Source organism: Pteropus vampyrus, unplaced genomic scaffold, assembly GCF_000151845.1.
Source record: "Pteropus vampyrus isolate Shadow unplaced genomic scaffold, Pvam_2.0 Scaffold78, whole genome shotgun sequence".
NCBI lineage: Eukaryota > Metazoa > Chordata > Mammalia > Chiroptera > Pteropodidae > Pteropus > Pteropus vampyrus.
Genome location: NW_011888859.1, coordinates 1,744,404 through 1,757,726, shown reverse-complemented (window position 1 = coordinate 1,757,726; position 13,323 = coordinate 1,744,404). Strand labels below are relative to the sequence as shown.

Genomic DNA, 13,323 nt, shown 5'->3' with positions numbered 1-13,323 from the left:
TCCGTTCACCTGGAAGCACCTGTGTGATTCATCCAGCACTGCAGACTTACCGGACGTCTCGTCCACCACCTGCTCTAAGCTCAGAGAGCCACTTCTTCTCTCTGTCAGTGCCGTGCTCACACCCTGGCATCCTCCATGGGACTTACGGGGAAAACCTCCTCCTGCAGCCACTGACGTTCTCACACGATACCTGGACTGTTAAAGTTGAGGTTCATGTTCATGTCTCATTTCCCCATGGAGTTAGAAATGGAAAGCATTGACTGTTCTTTATTTTATGACATTTGATGAGTAATTTCTTTCAAGAATCATTGGTCATTTGTACAAAGTGCCTCTTAAGCTGTTTCCTTCTCTTCGGTGTGAGGAAGGGAGAAAAGACAGGGAAGAGGTTTTCATAAGGCCGGAAGATCCAGCATCCGCTTCAATGTGAGCAATTCTAAATGAAAACACCCGGATGTAGTGCACACTGTCTTAACTCAGCTGCCCGTGTGTTTCTCCAGCTTTACAGCAGGCCCAGTCGGCTCCTGTCTGGTGTGCCACTGTACAAAGGGGAAGGGCAGACCCAAGACAAATCTGCAGTGACTTCTTTGCTGGATGGATTGAACCAGGCCTTTGAGGAAGTTTCCTCCCAGGTAGGGCTGTGCTCCTGGTTTGCTCACAGACCTTGACCTCCATAAAGTTGTTCCACCCTGGGCATGAACCGTTGAGACCCGACCCTAGTAAACAGCCCCGAGATGGCATCGCCCGTTGGTTCCCAGAGTCTCCTCCTGATATTTTTCTTTGATTTCTCAAAACACTGGAATTAATTACTGTCCCCGCCCTCCTTTATTTTCCCCCAGGGTGGAGGGACAAAGAAGCAGAACATTCACTTGGAACAGAAGTTATACGATGGGGTCTCGGCCACCTCTACTTGGTTGGATGATGTTGAGGAACGTTTATTTGTTGCCACAGCACTTTTACCGGAAGAAACAGAAACTTGTCTCTTCAACCAAGAGGTAAGTATGGCAGCTTGTGCCTGGGAGTGTATGACATTACAAAGCACTTGACTCTCTATGAGGAAAAGACTTGATTTGTAGGTAAGTTGAGGGTGCTAACCATTGAAATGTCCTTCTCCTTTATCAAACCTAGACTCTTGCCAAAGATATTAAGGAAATGTCTGAAGAAATGGATAAGAACAAGAACTTGTTTTCCCAAGCATTTCCAGAGAATGGTGATAACCGTGATGTTATTGAAGACACTTTGGGATGTCTTTTGGGAAGGTTATCCTTGCTAGACTCAGTAGTGAATCAGCGATGTCATCAGATGAAGGAAAGACTGCAGCAAATACTAAATTTCCAGGTAAATCATTATTGAGATGTTTGACCATTCCCCAGCTATGTTCAGTCATAAGCAGGCTGTCTTATTGAGGTATGATCTAGACCTATTTTTTTTTTTTCAAATGTGCCATGAAGAGCAAGAACACTACAGAAAAGCAAGGGAATTGAACCCGAGGATCAGAAAACTAAGAGTTTTATGCTCCTAGAAATGGAGGGTTGAGAAAACAAGCCAAACAAACTACGGGCTGAAGAGAACTTTAAATTCAACCACACATTTATATTATTATAATTTAAGGCACATTATATTATAAGTTATGGCACATTATAATTACAATTCCCCATTGATAATAGTGGAGTTTAAAACATATGATCAGAGAAATGTGGAGGAAGGGCTATTGACACAGAATGAACCCTAGACTTCAGTATCCAGATCCATCGAAAGTGACTATGGCCTCATATCCCACCCATTTTAAAATACATTATATTACTTTCCAATTCAGCTCCTCAGACTTACTGACTTTTAGCCAGATTGGAGTTCTGTCGCCGCCTGAATAATCGTGTGCTTATAGAACTTTTCCGATGACTGTGAACTTCAACTAATGCAAAAGCTGCTGAGAAACTTTTAGTGTTGATTCTCATTCCTAATAAAAAGAACCCTTTAGGCATACTTAAGTTTTAATTGAATTTTATTTTAAAAAACATAGAAGTTTTATAAAATAGATACATGTCATTAAGGCCAAGAATTTGATGTAAAAATTTTGAGTCACAAATAAAATACTGTAAAATGCTAAATAAATGTGGCATTATCCAGGAAACACTGAATATTCTAGATATTTATCTAGAGGGACAAATTACCACTGCCTTCCAGTAATTTATGTTCTTAAAACTACAATGTAAAATCATCACGAATATTTGTATATCATTTTTTATTCACAAAAATTTTTCACGTGTATTTTTGTCTTTAATCTTCACACCGTCCCTATCTGCTAAGCATTGTCCTAATACTTATTTTGCAAAGTCGGAAGAGCAAAAATTAAGAATAGTGTTTCAAAGCGAACCCTCCTGTGTTCAAATTCTGGCTTTGTCACCTACTGCTGCATAATCTTAGCTGCTTCTCTGAGCCTTAGTGTCCGCAACTATTAAATCATACTCGTAATAATTGCCTCAAAGTGTGTTGTGAGGATAAATGAGTTAAAATGTGTAAAATACTTTGAACAGTGTCTTAAACATAGTAAACACTCGGCAAGTTTTGTTATTATTGTTGTTGGTATTAATAGTAGTATTTATTATAATAGATTAGGATCTGAAATGAATGGAAAGATTCAGTTACATCGCCGAGGTTATTATTGAACCATCAAGAGCTAAAGCCAGAATTTGACTCAGATTATTTTTATATTTTATATCACTGGGCTGATGGAAGGAGGTCTGGCGAATAATCAACCTATTCAAGATATATTTTGAAGGCAGAATCAATAGGAGAGCACTGATCGTTCGTTGTTGGTTTGGATATGGGGAATGGTGGAAAGGGGTCAGCTGAGGAACTTCAGGGACTCTGACTTGAGCATCTGGGGGTGTTAACTGACAGAGAAGACTGGTGGATAGCGATGCCTTTGACCACTGGGCAAGACCAGGTCACTAGCCATACCATTTTTGGCTGGGCAAAGAAATGGGGTAGAATTAAGGTATCGGGTGAATAGTCACTGCAGACATTTGTGTTTGCAAGTCTGTGGCCTGAGGAGTGACTTGAACTGGATATCTGCATTTGCACTTGTTGAATTGTGTAGCACCTAGAAAGGACTGAGCATTTCACTGGGAGTCAGGAAAAGCTGGGATTGGTTACTTGGGTTTTTTGTTTTGGGCACAAGATCTGATTGCATGTACATGTATATACAGTATGTCTAAAATCAGCAAAACTGTTGAATAGCTTATGGGAATGATTTCATTACTCTGAAATTCATCTTGCATAAAATAATGCACTGAGTTTTAGCAGCAGTCTAGTCTATCAGCCATGAATAAAGTTGAAAGTGCAACTGTGTTTATCACTCAGAGGCACATTTCTCTTTTTCAAATTGCCTTTACTATGTTAGTATCTTTGGTACATTAAAATTTAATTGGTTATTAGAGTTGGCGAGGGTAAAATGTGAACTAAGCATGAATATTCTGGAAATTATTTTATGTAGAGGACCGAGAGTAGAACATGTAATCGTGAAATTTCTCTTTAAATTTCTCTTTCTATTTTTCTTTTGCCAACAAGTTTTTGTGTGTCGGTGGTCAGCTCATGAACAAAAACATATTTTTAAATGTTTGTGTTCTAATTAAATTGAGAGAAAAGTTTCAATGTTAATGTAATTAAAGGTCAAGTCACAAACCACTTAATTTTACGTTGCGCCAAGCACCTGGCATGCTGTCAGTGCTCAATAGCTATTGGAATAATATGCTTTTATTTTCTATTTACCTTGGAGTATTAGCTTTTGCCAGACTGCTACTATCCTATACTCAACAGATGATCTGGAAGAATGCATAGATATTATATAGATGTATATTATCTACTTGGAATCACAAGTTAATTATCAACTATTATATATTTTTAAAGATTTTACCCAAACACTTAACCCCAAATAAATTTTCTGGACATTTTTATAGTTGAGCATTTTAAGTTATTTTAAAAATGAAAAAAGAAAAAGAAAAAATTCCTTATTAAGTGAGATAGGCAGCACAAATGATTTTAAATCTTGTGGACCTGTTTCACAAACAGCTGGAATCCTGCCTCTTTATGGTCTACAAATATTTCCAGTGACTATAAGAAATAAAATTACAATGTCTGGTATGTGTGTGATGAATAGATACCTTTATGGTCCTGCTTTATCACAAGTGTAGTAATAAGAAATAATTAAAGCCTTCGGGCCCCATTCGTAAGAAACTATCAACATCCATGTGATTGTTAACACCTCTTACAGTCTTTTATTTAGTAATTTTGAAATCAGTCATGTTCTCTACTTTACTGTCTTCTTGACAGGTCTCTTCCAGTAATTAATGTGGCTTCGAGAAGTATGAACTGGTTTCTATTACTCTGAATAGAATATAATTAAGATAGAAAACATGCTGTTAAAAATGTAAAGATGATATACAGAAAATATAACACACTCTTTATTTCTAACTTGTTATGTTATTTACATTTATCTACTCATTCAGATTAACCGGAGAAATGTCATTCTAAATATAAGTAAATAGTAGAGATTTTTTTTTTCTTTTGAATCTTTTCAAATGAATGGAAAACATCCTTTGTATGCATACGAATACATGTCACCGTTCTAATGCCCCGCATGGCCTCACCCTGCACACAGTTGAATAATACAAACGTTATCATGACTCATAAGCGAAACCCTGTTTCTGCCACTATTTTTCAGTGCTATAAGCCTAGTTGCAAACTAAAGAGGAAATTATAATTACAGGTTATGGTTAGTGACATTTATGGCCTCTTTGGATCATATTCTTTTTTTTCTAATTTTCATGTTCAGCACCATTTTTTTTTTTTTAATTTCACTGTATAAGCCACTCGCTATTTTGCTTTTTAGCTTTGCATTTGGTGTGATAATGTCCCCCCACAACCTTAAATGTGTTTTCTCTCCCTTGGTGTGATTATCCTTCTCACGAGGCTGTCAGAGTGTCTGCATCTTGGGGACGTGCGCTCGCATGCAATCGGCCCCACCGTGAAGAGGGTGGGATGAGTCCAGCTTCAGCCTGAGTTGGACGAGCAGCCCATCATATACATTTGCCGACCAATAAGAAATCGAACTGCGTTGCTGATATTTTAGGGAGAGGAATTAAAAATTGTATCATTCGAATTTTGTTCTAGTTCATTATTCTCTTTAGAATTGAGTACCAAAATTCTGATAGTTATCTCCTTTTTGTACAAATTTAACGCAGTATAAATATTTTTGGACTATTTAGTGAGTAATGTTTATGAGCAAAAGGCTTTGCCTAGCTCTTTTTGTGTTGTTTATTAATATGTCTTTGGTTGTCATGAACAACAGTTGTTTTATAAACTTCTAGATGGCTTTTTATAAGCTTGTGCAAATTCTTTGAAAATAGGAGGAAGCAGGAAGTGAGGGAAAGAAGGAAGGAGACAAGAGAGGAGAAAAGGAATCATGTTATTCTTAGAAATCTGTTTTTTTTCCAAATCAGAATAACATCTATAGGTTGTTTTCCTAGGTAGAAATCACTAGTGGAACATTCATGCTGTACTGTTTAAAAATGCACATTTATTTCAGACATAATAAGATTAGAGTGACCAGTATAGCTTGTTATTTGTATACCTCCTTTCCATTTGTATTGTATTGAAAATGGTTTGTGTATAACAGATTTTTCAAAAATTAATTTTAGCACTTAGATAAATTGTTATCCATTTCTTTTATCTTCTCATGAGACAGTATTATTTTTTTCTGGACTTAAATTTCTGCACTTGTATATTATTTTGAAAAATGTGTGTTATGTTTACAACCATTTCAAATTCCCTGTTGCACATGTTAAGTCTTCCTATTTCTTTCCTCCCTAGAATGATCTGAAGGTGCTGTTTACATCACTGGCCGACAACAAATATATCATTCTGCAAAAACTGGCAAATGTGTTTGAAAAGCCTGTGGCAGAGCAAATAGAGGTATTTACAGCTGTCTTTCTTCCAGAAGAGCAAATGCATAGAGTGGATCTGATTTACTATGAAATGTCAAATATTTTATGAAAGATTAATGGCTTACTGTGGCATTTCTACTTATCATGTATTATGTTTTTAAGAGCCAGGTTTGAATAACTGGCCAGGTTACATTGACTTTGTCACTTACTTCTGCATGGAACTAGGAAATATGAGATATGACAAGATGTCAGCAACAGATGCTGACCTGAAGAAGTTTGCCACCTAACGATGAGATTAGACATGAATGTCAATGACCTATGATAGGAAGTCAAAGTGTCCTGGTGGCAGTAAAGATGCAGCACTATGGATATTGAGAAGAGGGGTAGATTGCCACCAGCAGGGGTAGGGCCAGGGAGGATTTTGTAAAGGGTAATTTGAACTTAGATTTTGAAAGGGACATTTGAACTTGACTTAGAAGTTTGGACACATAGAGACTGAGAAGAAAGGTACCCACGTAAAGAGAGCAGTGAGAACAGAGGCATACGTGTTAGGCGATTCAAAGCACTTCAGGAGAAAAGCAAGTAATCCTGTTTAGCCGAACTTAATAAATGAATGTGATTGCAAGAAGATAAGGCTGGATGAGGAAACTTGAGGCAGCTTGCAGGGCCTCTTGCGTGGAAGAGAATTAGACTTTATTCTGTAAACCATAGGTCTCTAAACTTTATTGATTGCATACCTCATTAGTTAAAAAAATAAGCCCACACCACAAATGTATAAATATTTTCTTATTTATAAATAATAAGCAGGTACTGTATTATAAAGCATACACAGAAACAGAAATGAAAATTAAAAATGAATGTGGTGGACTGTGAAAGAGAGATGTCGGGTTTCATCCTCATGGATTGTCTTACACAATTTGGAGCCTTTACTCACCTTGTCGACCACAGGCTGTGCAAAGTCACTGGGGATATTTGAGGGTGAGAATGAGTGTCAGTGCCCGATCCTGCTTCTGGATGGTTGACATGATAGTGACAGGGTCAGGACGCAGGACATCCATCATGAGGCTTCAGGGAGCTGAAGTGATAAGGAATGAGAATTCAAAATAGTGTAATGGCAGTGAAAACAGGGAGAAGAGAAGTGGGAAGGATGCTACATAGATTATCTCCTTTTTCACAAGCTAAGTAATTATGAAAAGTGTGTGTTGTAATAAAACTTTATAACCTAATTTCAGTAGACCTCTAAGGGTTCTATGGGTAGACTATAGAGAATCACCCAAAATGTTTCTCTCTATATACATATCTATGTCTGTTGGTTGGTCTGTCTATCTATCATCTATCTATCTATCTATCTATCTATCTATCTATCTATCTATCTATCTATCTATTTATCTATCTATCTATTTACCTACCTACCTACCTGAGAGATCATCAAAAATAGTTTGCAAAATTCTCTGTGAATGTGTATTTCTCTTGACCATAATTTTATCTGCTTTTAAGAAAACCTAAATAAGAGACCCCTTATTTCCCTCCAATTAAAAACCATTTTTGTATGTCATATCTTTGACTTGAAAGGATATTTTTAATTTTTATTTTTTATTTTTAGCTTATAATGTACCTGATTCCAGAATCGATTTGAGCAGCCATAGTGGTGCTTTGCCTTGAGTTTCTAATGTGAAATATAGGATACCCACAATCGCAAGTTATATTTTTACTAATTATTGACTAATATAACTAAAGTAAATACCACACCACAGATAAAAGTAATTAACTAGATTATTTATTTAAATCAATGGAAAGCAACTTTAAAATGTGGTAATTCCATCCTTACCTTCCTTGGGTTAAAAAGGTAATAATTGCATCAGGTGTGGGGATGACACCCCTGAATATATTCACCTTTTGAGTTGTATCATTCTGATCTAGAGCAGACCTGTTGCTCCGTGAGCCTGGTGGAAGGCTGTCTTCTTTACTCTCATTCTGAGAATTTCCTTCACTTCTGCTGGATATTCTCTTTTCTGAATCCCAAGTCTTTGTCTTTATTGTATTGCTTCCTTGTTTTGTCAGTGCATATCCCTACTAAGAAAGGATGCATGCTAGATATATTCTTCAATATTTTGCATGTCTGCAAATGTTCTTATACTGTGCTCACAGTTCATTGATAGAATTCTTTGTAGAATTCTTGGTTTGAAAGCCTTTTCTCGTGGTTTTCTGGCTTTTGCTCATTGTTTTCTAGATCCCAGTGTTGGCTTGAGGAATCTAAGATCATTCTAATTCCCAAAGGTCACGATGACATGTGTATCTTATCCACTGGGCTGGGAGCTCAACTGGCGTTTTGATTTGGCTGTTCTCCTCTTTCCTCTCTGGAAAATTTTCTAATTATTTGCTTAACATTTTTATTCCTCCATTTTATCTGTCTCTTTTTCTGGAGCTCCTTTTAGGCAGGTGTTGGATATTCTGGCCCAGTCTTCTAATTTTCTTATCAAGAGATGTTTCTGGGACATGGTTCCATAGTGTAGCAGTTAGCACGTCTGCTTTACATGCAGAAGGTCCTGGGTTCACATCCCAGTGGAGCCACAGTCTGTGGTCTACAGCCTTTCTACCCTGAACAAGCCCGACGTCTGATCTCGGAAGCTAAGCAGGGTCAGGCCTGGTTAGTATTTGGATGGGAGATCACCTAGGAAGACTAGGTGCTGTAGGCATAAATAATAAAAAAGAAAAAGAAAAAAGAGAGAGACATTTCTGTCTTTGTCTTTTTGCTCTACTTTCTGGAAGCCTTTGTCAGTTTCAACTCCACACTTTCCTCCTGGTTTTGCATTTCTGTTCTCCTGTGTTTAATTTTCCCAGAGCTCCTTTTGGTTTTCTACATGATCCTTTTTTGTAGTATCCTGTTCTTTTTTTTTAATAGATGCATTATCTTTTGTAATCTCTCTGGGTTGTATTAACAAATTTTGTTGTTATTGTTGAAGTTTCATTTTCCCTGTATAATCTGTTTCCTTCCAGGTTGTTTTTCTTTATTTGCTTATTTTGATCTCTATTTTTCATGTTGGTGACTTTTCTGAGGAAATCTTTTGCTGTTTATTCACATTTAGGATGGAGGACTAAACAGCCAAATGGCAACTTCGTGGATAAAAGGAGCTTGACATTTTGAGGTTTATCGAAGGGTGATCTGTGTGAGCTATTTGTTTGAGAATCCTTGTGTCAATATTTTGAGTCTTCTTTATTGGTCATTACATATTTTTTCCCTTTTCCTGTCTGGAGAATAAAGGTCTGGCTGCAGAACTCTAGAAGACATAGGGGCTCCACATTTAGCATGCAGTGGTGTTCGGTCATTTTATCCCCGTTTTCAGTCAAGGACTCAACCCCCCGACTGTGTCTGGTCCCCCTTCAGTCCAGAAACTAACATCTGTTTTACCTTCTCCAGAAAATGAAGGTTCCATTTTTTACCAGGGAAGGAAAAGGGGCTTCTTCTCTTTTTCATATTATAGGTGACCACGGTTTTTATGTTGTACCGAAATGAGTTTTGTCGCATGTATTGTTTTATGTGGAGAGAGGAGGAAAAGATAAGGAGACGTGTTAGGCACACTTTTTGTGGGAAATTGTTCATGGAAGTTTTGATGAAATATCACAAATTTTATCTAGGCGATACAACAGGCTGAGGATGGGCTAAAGGAATTGGATGCAGGAATCACTGAATTAAAAAAGCGTGGTGACAAGTTACAGGTCGAGCAGCCGTCCATGCAAGAACTCTCCAAACTCCAGGTATAATTTTCTACCAATAGCTTTCAGCTTCAATGATACATCCTACCTAGAAGTCAAGAAAAACTTGTTTTCTGTATTTTCATGTTTTTTTTCCCTATAAAATTCATATCTTTTAAGTTCCAATCTTCCTTCCAAGTAACTCCTAAGAAAATTTTCTGAAACTTTTACCATATTTAGTTTAATATAGTAAATTGTATTCTCAAGCCTCCAAGATTTTCTTTTTCTCTGACATTTACTTTTTTATTATTCCGGTGGCTAAGCACTGTGGTATAGTTTAGTTGTGGTATATTATTTTCTCCTCTAGAAATGTAATAATTATCAGCCAAACCTAGAAAAATAAAAGAGGGATATCTATTCTGTATTGTACTGTACCCCCACAAATTGTTTTAAAGAAAAAATAGTCAAGCCAATACTTTTTAGAATGTGGTTTTTCTCAAGAGTTCAAAACTATAGTTTATCTTTCATACATGTTTGAATGGAAGAGAGATGTCGTTTCAATTCTGGAACAAAAAATATATATATATTGAACTAGAAGATAGCTGAAATCTAAACAGACTTCTAGGCGTCCTTCAGGAATAGAGAATAACTTCGGGTTAATTTGCTTTTCGATATCTGGCACCTAGACAAGAATCTGATATCAGTGTGGTAGGGAGATACTGGGACATTCGATTAGCAAAACCGAGCATTTGATAAGCAAATAAAATAGCTCTTATATTTAAAAGAAAATTTTTATTTTAACTGTCTCATTCCACTATCTAACGTTTCATAATGCCGTGAGCCCACTGCCCCCCGCCTGTCCTCTTTAGACATTTTTCCGACAGTGCTTAAATGTCAGGTGTAAGAGTCAAACGTCAGAGCTGTAAATAGGCATTAAAGTTGAACTTTTCCAGATTGAACATTTTTGGCCTGCTAAACCTTAATATGATGCGTTAATCAGGTCCATATGGCACAAATAAATTTTGTGTTTGGTGTATCATCATCTCCTAAAATGTCTTTCCAGTTAAAATATTTATTTACTTCACCACATTTGGCAAAAACATTGCCTTTTCAAGTCTTAAAGTCTTTCAGCTCACATTAAACTAGGTTTCTCTCCTTTGTTTCTCTAGGTCTTTATTTGAAGACTAGTCCAAAGTCTGATTATTATTTAGCTGATGAAATGTTAAAGACACCATATTCAATTACTCTAAAATTATATAAATGTTGAAAACATTATGGAAATTAGAATTTTTCAAATAAAAAACAGAAAAATTATTTTCTATGATATTTCCCTCAGCCCCACAAACCATTTTTCAACAGTTTGACCCCACATCTTGCCACAAACCATTGATGTCCTGAGAAGACAGTTGTCAAACCTGCCTCATGTGTCATTTCTAGGCAGCATTTTTGCATATCCTTTGGAATGTTGAAAAATTTAACTTCTCTTTTTTGAAAGAACTTCTGGAAGGGAGGATCCTAAGAAAGACAGGCAGGTGCTCTATACGCGGGGTGTCACCGTGGGTCAGACACCTGATGGAGCGTCCTTGGCTGGGTCGCAGGTTGGGTAGGTGATGCGCTGTCTCTGGTCCTTAGGACATGTATGACGAACTGCTGATGACCATTGGCTCTCGGCGGAGTGGGCTGAACCAGAATCTTGCACTCAAGAGTCAGTATGAAAGGGCCATGCAAGATCTGGCCGACTTGCTAGAAACTGGACGAGAGAAGATGGCAGGCAACCAGAAACTGATCGTGTCTTCCAAAGAGGAAATCCAACAGCTACTTGACAAACATAAGGTGAGAGAGAGAGAGAGAGACGGAGGGATGGAGGGCAGAGAGAGAGAGAGAATGTCTTATGAAAGCATAGTTTCACGTGCTGATATACATTTAGTAAAACCTAACAATTTCGATCTTTTAGGTATTCCTACTTTTATAAGTTAATCTTCAAAATGGTCAAGAAATGAATACTCAAACCCACTGGCATTTAATAGCACAGAACAATTATAGAGGATATGTCCTACAATTTTTTAAGTGAAAAAAGAATACCAGCCTCATCAGAAATTTTAATTATCGGTTCCGCGCTAGCATTAGCCAGGCTATCTCCTGGCATAACCTGCACTCGACAGGAAACACGGGGGCCTCCTCAAAGGAGGCTTCATTCAAAACTCCGCCTTTACCCTTTGTGTCTTTTATGCCCATTCATTGAGGCCTTGGTGTTCTGCTGCCCCTCGCTCTGCTCTGGAGTTGGGTTTCTGCCTCTTACATGCATCACTCAGCTCTCCTGGCCCCTGAGCACATGCTCCTCTGGTTGCTGTAGGCCTCAAGGGTTTCCTCCTGGGGACATCAAGTCCTTTTCTACATAATCACACTTGGTAGACCTGAGGTTGCTCCATCCATATGAGCATAACCAAGTTCAAGTTAGACACTACTCCTTAGTACAGGAATGCCCCTTCGGTGTACACACAGAGGTAACTCTTGCATAATTAGCAACGATTACAGAAAAAGTGGATTTGCCAGTCCAGAACCCCAAACTCCCAGACTATGGGAATATCCTATAGGAAAACTAATAATATCCCTTTGGGCTATAGATAGTTAACATTCTACCATTCTGTAGCTCTCTTGTGATTATAAAGGTGGATTTTTTGTTTGTTTTGGAATGATACTTCTTGCTATTTTTCCCAGAGGTTTTTGTCCAAAACATCGTGATTTATTAAAGCCTTATCATTTGGCTTTGAAAACATTGCTTTAAAGTTCCCAGCTGGTTTTTCTCAAATCTTTAACCATAGTAATAAAATATCATCCTGAGTTATTCCAGAGGAGAAACTAGAATCAATGAATATAAATAACAGAGAAATAAAACTCAATAGATGAAGAACTCTAAAAGGAGTAAGCTGCCATTGGACGAACAACCCTCCTGGCCATGAGAACTCCATCCAAGGCTGTCAGAGGGCGATGGGCTTGTAAAAGAAATATCAGCTTTGGGGGAATGTTGGGCTAAGTGACCTCTAAGTTCTCTTCCAACTTTAAGATTCCATGATATAATAACTGTCAGTTAAAAATAATGATTCTAGCTTCTACTGACCAGACTGTTTTCTGAGTGAGAGCTCTATAGTGACCTCGGGCAAATTACCTAGACTGGATGGTTGTATCCTCATCTGTGAAATGGGAAATAAATCCACCTACCTCATAGAGTCGTTATAAGGATTCGATGAGTTAGTAAAGTGTGGATAGAGTGCCCAGCACATAGTGCACACTAAATATTTTTATCAATTCCTAGCCTTTCATTTTTACCCATGATGCCGGAAACAGGAAATAGGACAAGCCCTTTCTCCCTCCTCTGGGACTTTTTACACATAAAAAGTAACATTTCAAAATACGTGTGTAGGAGTGTGCAAGGCCTATAATTCTGTCGTGTGTAGGTATACTACAAGGGAAATTTAAAAATATGTAATACTAAATCAGTATGTGTCAAGCAGTGTTTGGCAGTGAGTATTAAGCAAAATACATGCTTCGGGAATTCAGAGAAGTAAAGCTCAGGCCCAACCACAGAGAGGAAGGAAAGTTGTGAATGTGTCCAGTGAGGCCACCTCAGGAAGCACAGAGTATAAACTGATGGGGAATGGGAGCTACTGAGTTCAGTGGTCAGGGGAGG

The 13,323-nt window shown here is 37.7% G+C and overlaps 1 protein-coding gene and 1 pseudogene across 1 annotated transcript in view; both read left to right on the top strand.

The window, feature by feature from the left end:
- LOC111741446 (nesprin-1-like) overlaps positions 1 to 13,323 on the top strand; it is a 137,943-nt gene that overhangs the window by 29,404 nt on the left and 95,216 nt on the right. The window contains exons 10-14 of the mRNA XM_023532163.1: positions 837 to 992; positions 1,126 to 1,335; positions 5,869 to 5,970; positions 9,579 to 9,698; positions 11,268 to 11,468. Coding sequence (XP_023387931.1) covers positions 837 to 992; positions 1,126 to 1,335; positions 5,869 to 5,970; positions 9,579 to 9,698; positions 11,268 to 11,468 — 789 coding nt within the window. The remainder of the gene's footprint in view (positions 1 to 836; positions 993 to 1,125; positions 1,336 to 5,868; positions 5,971 to 9,578; positions 9,699 to 11,267; positions 11,469 to 13,323) is intronic.
- On the top strand, positions 8,523 to 8,638 carry LOC111741488 (annotated as a pseudogene).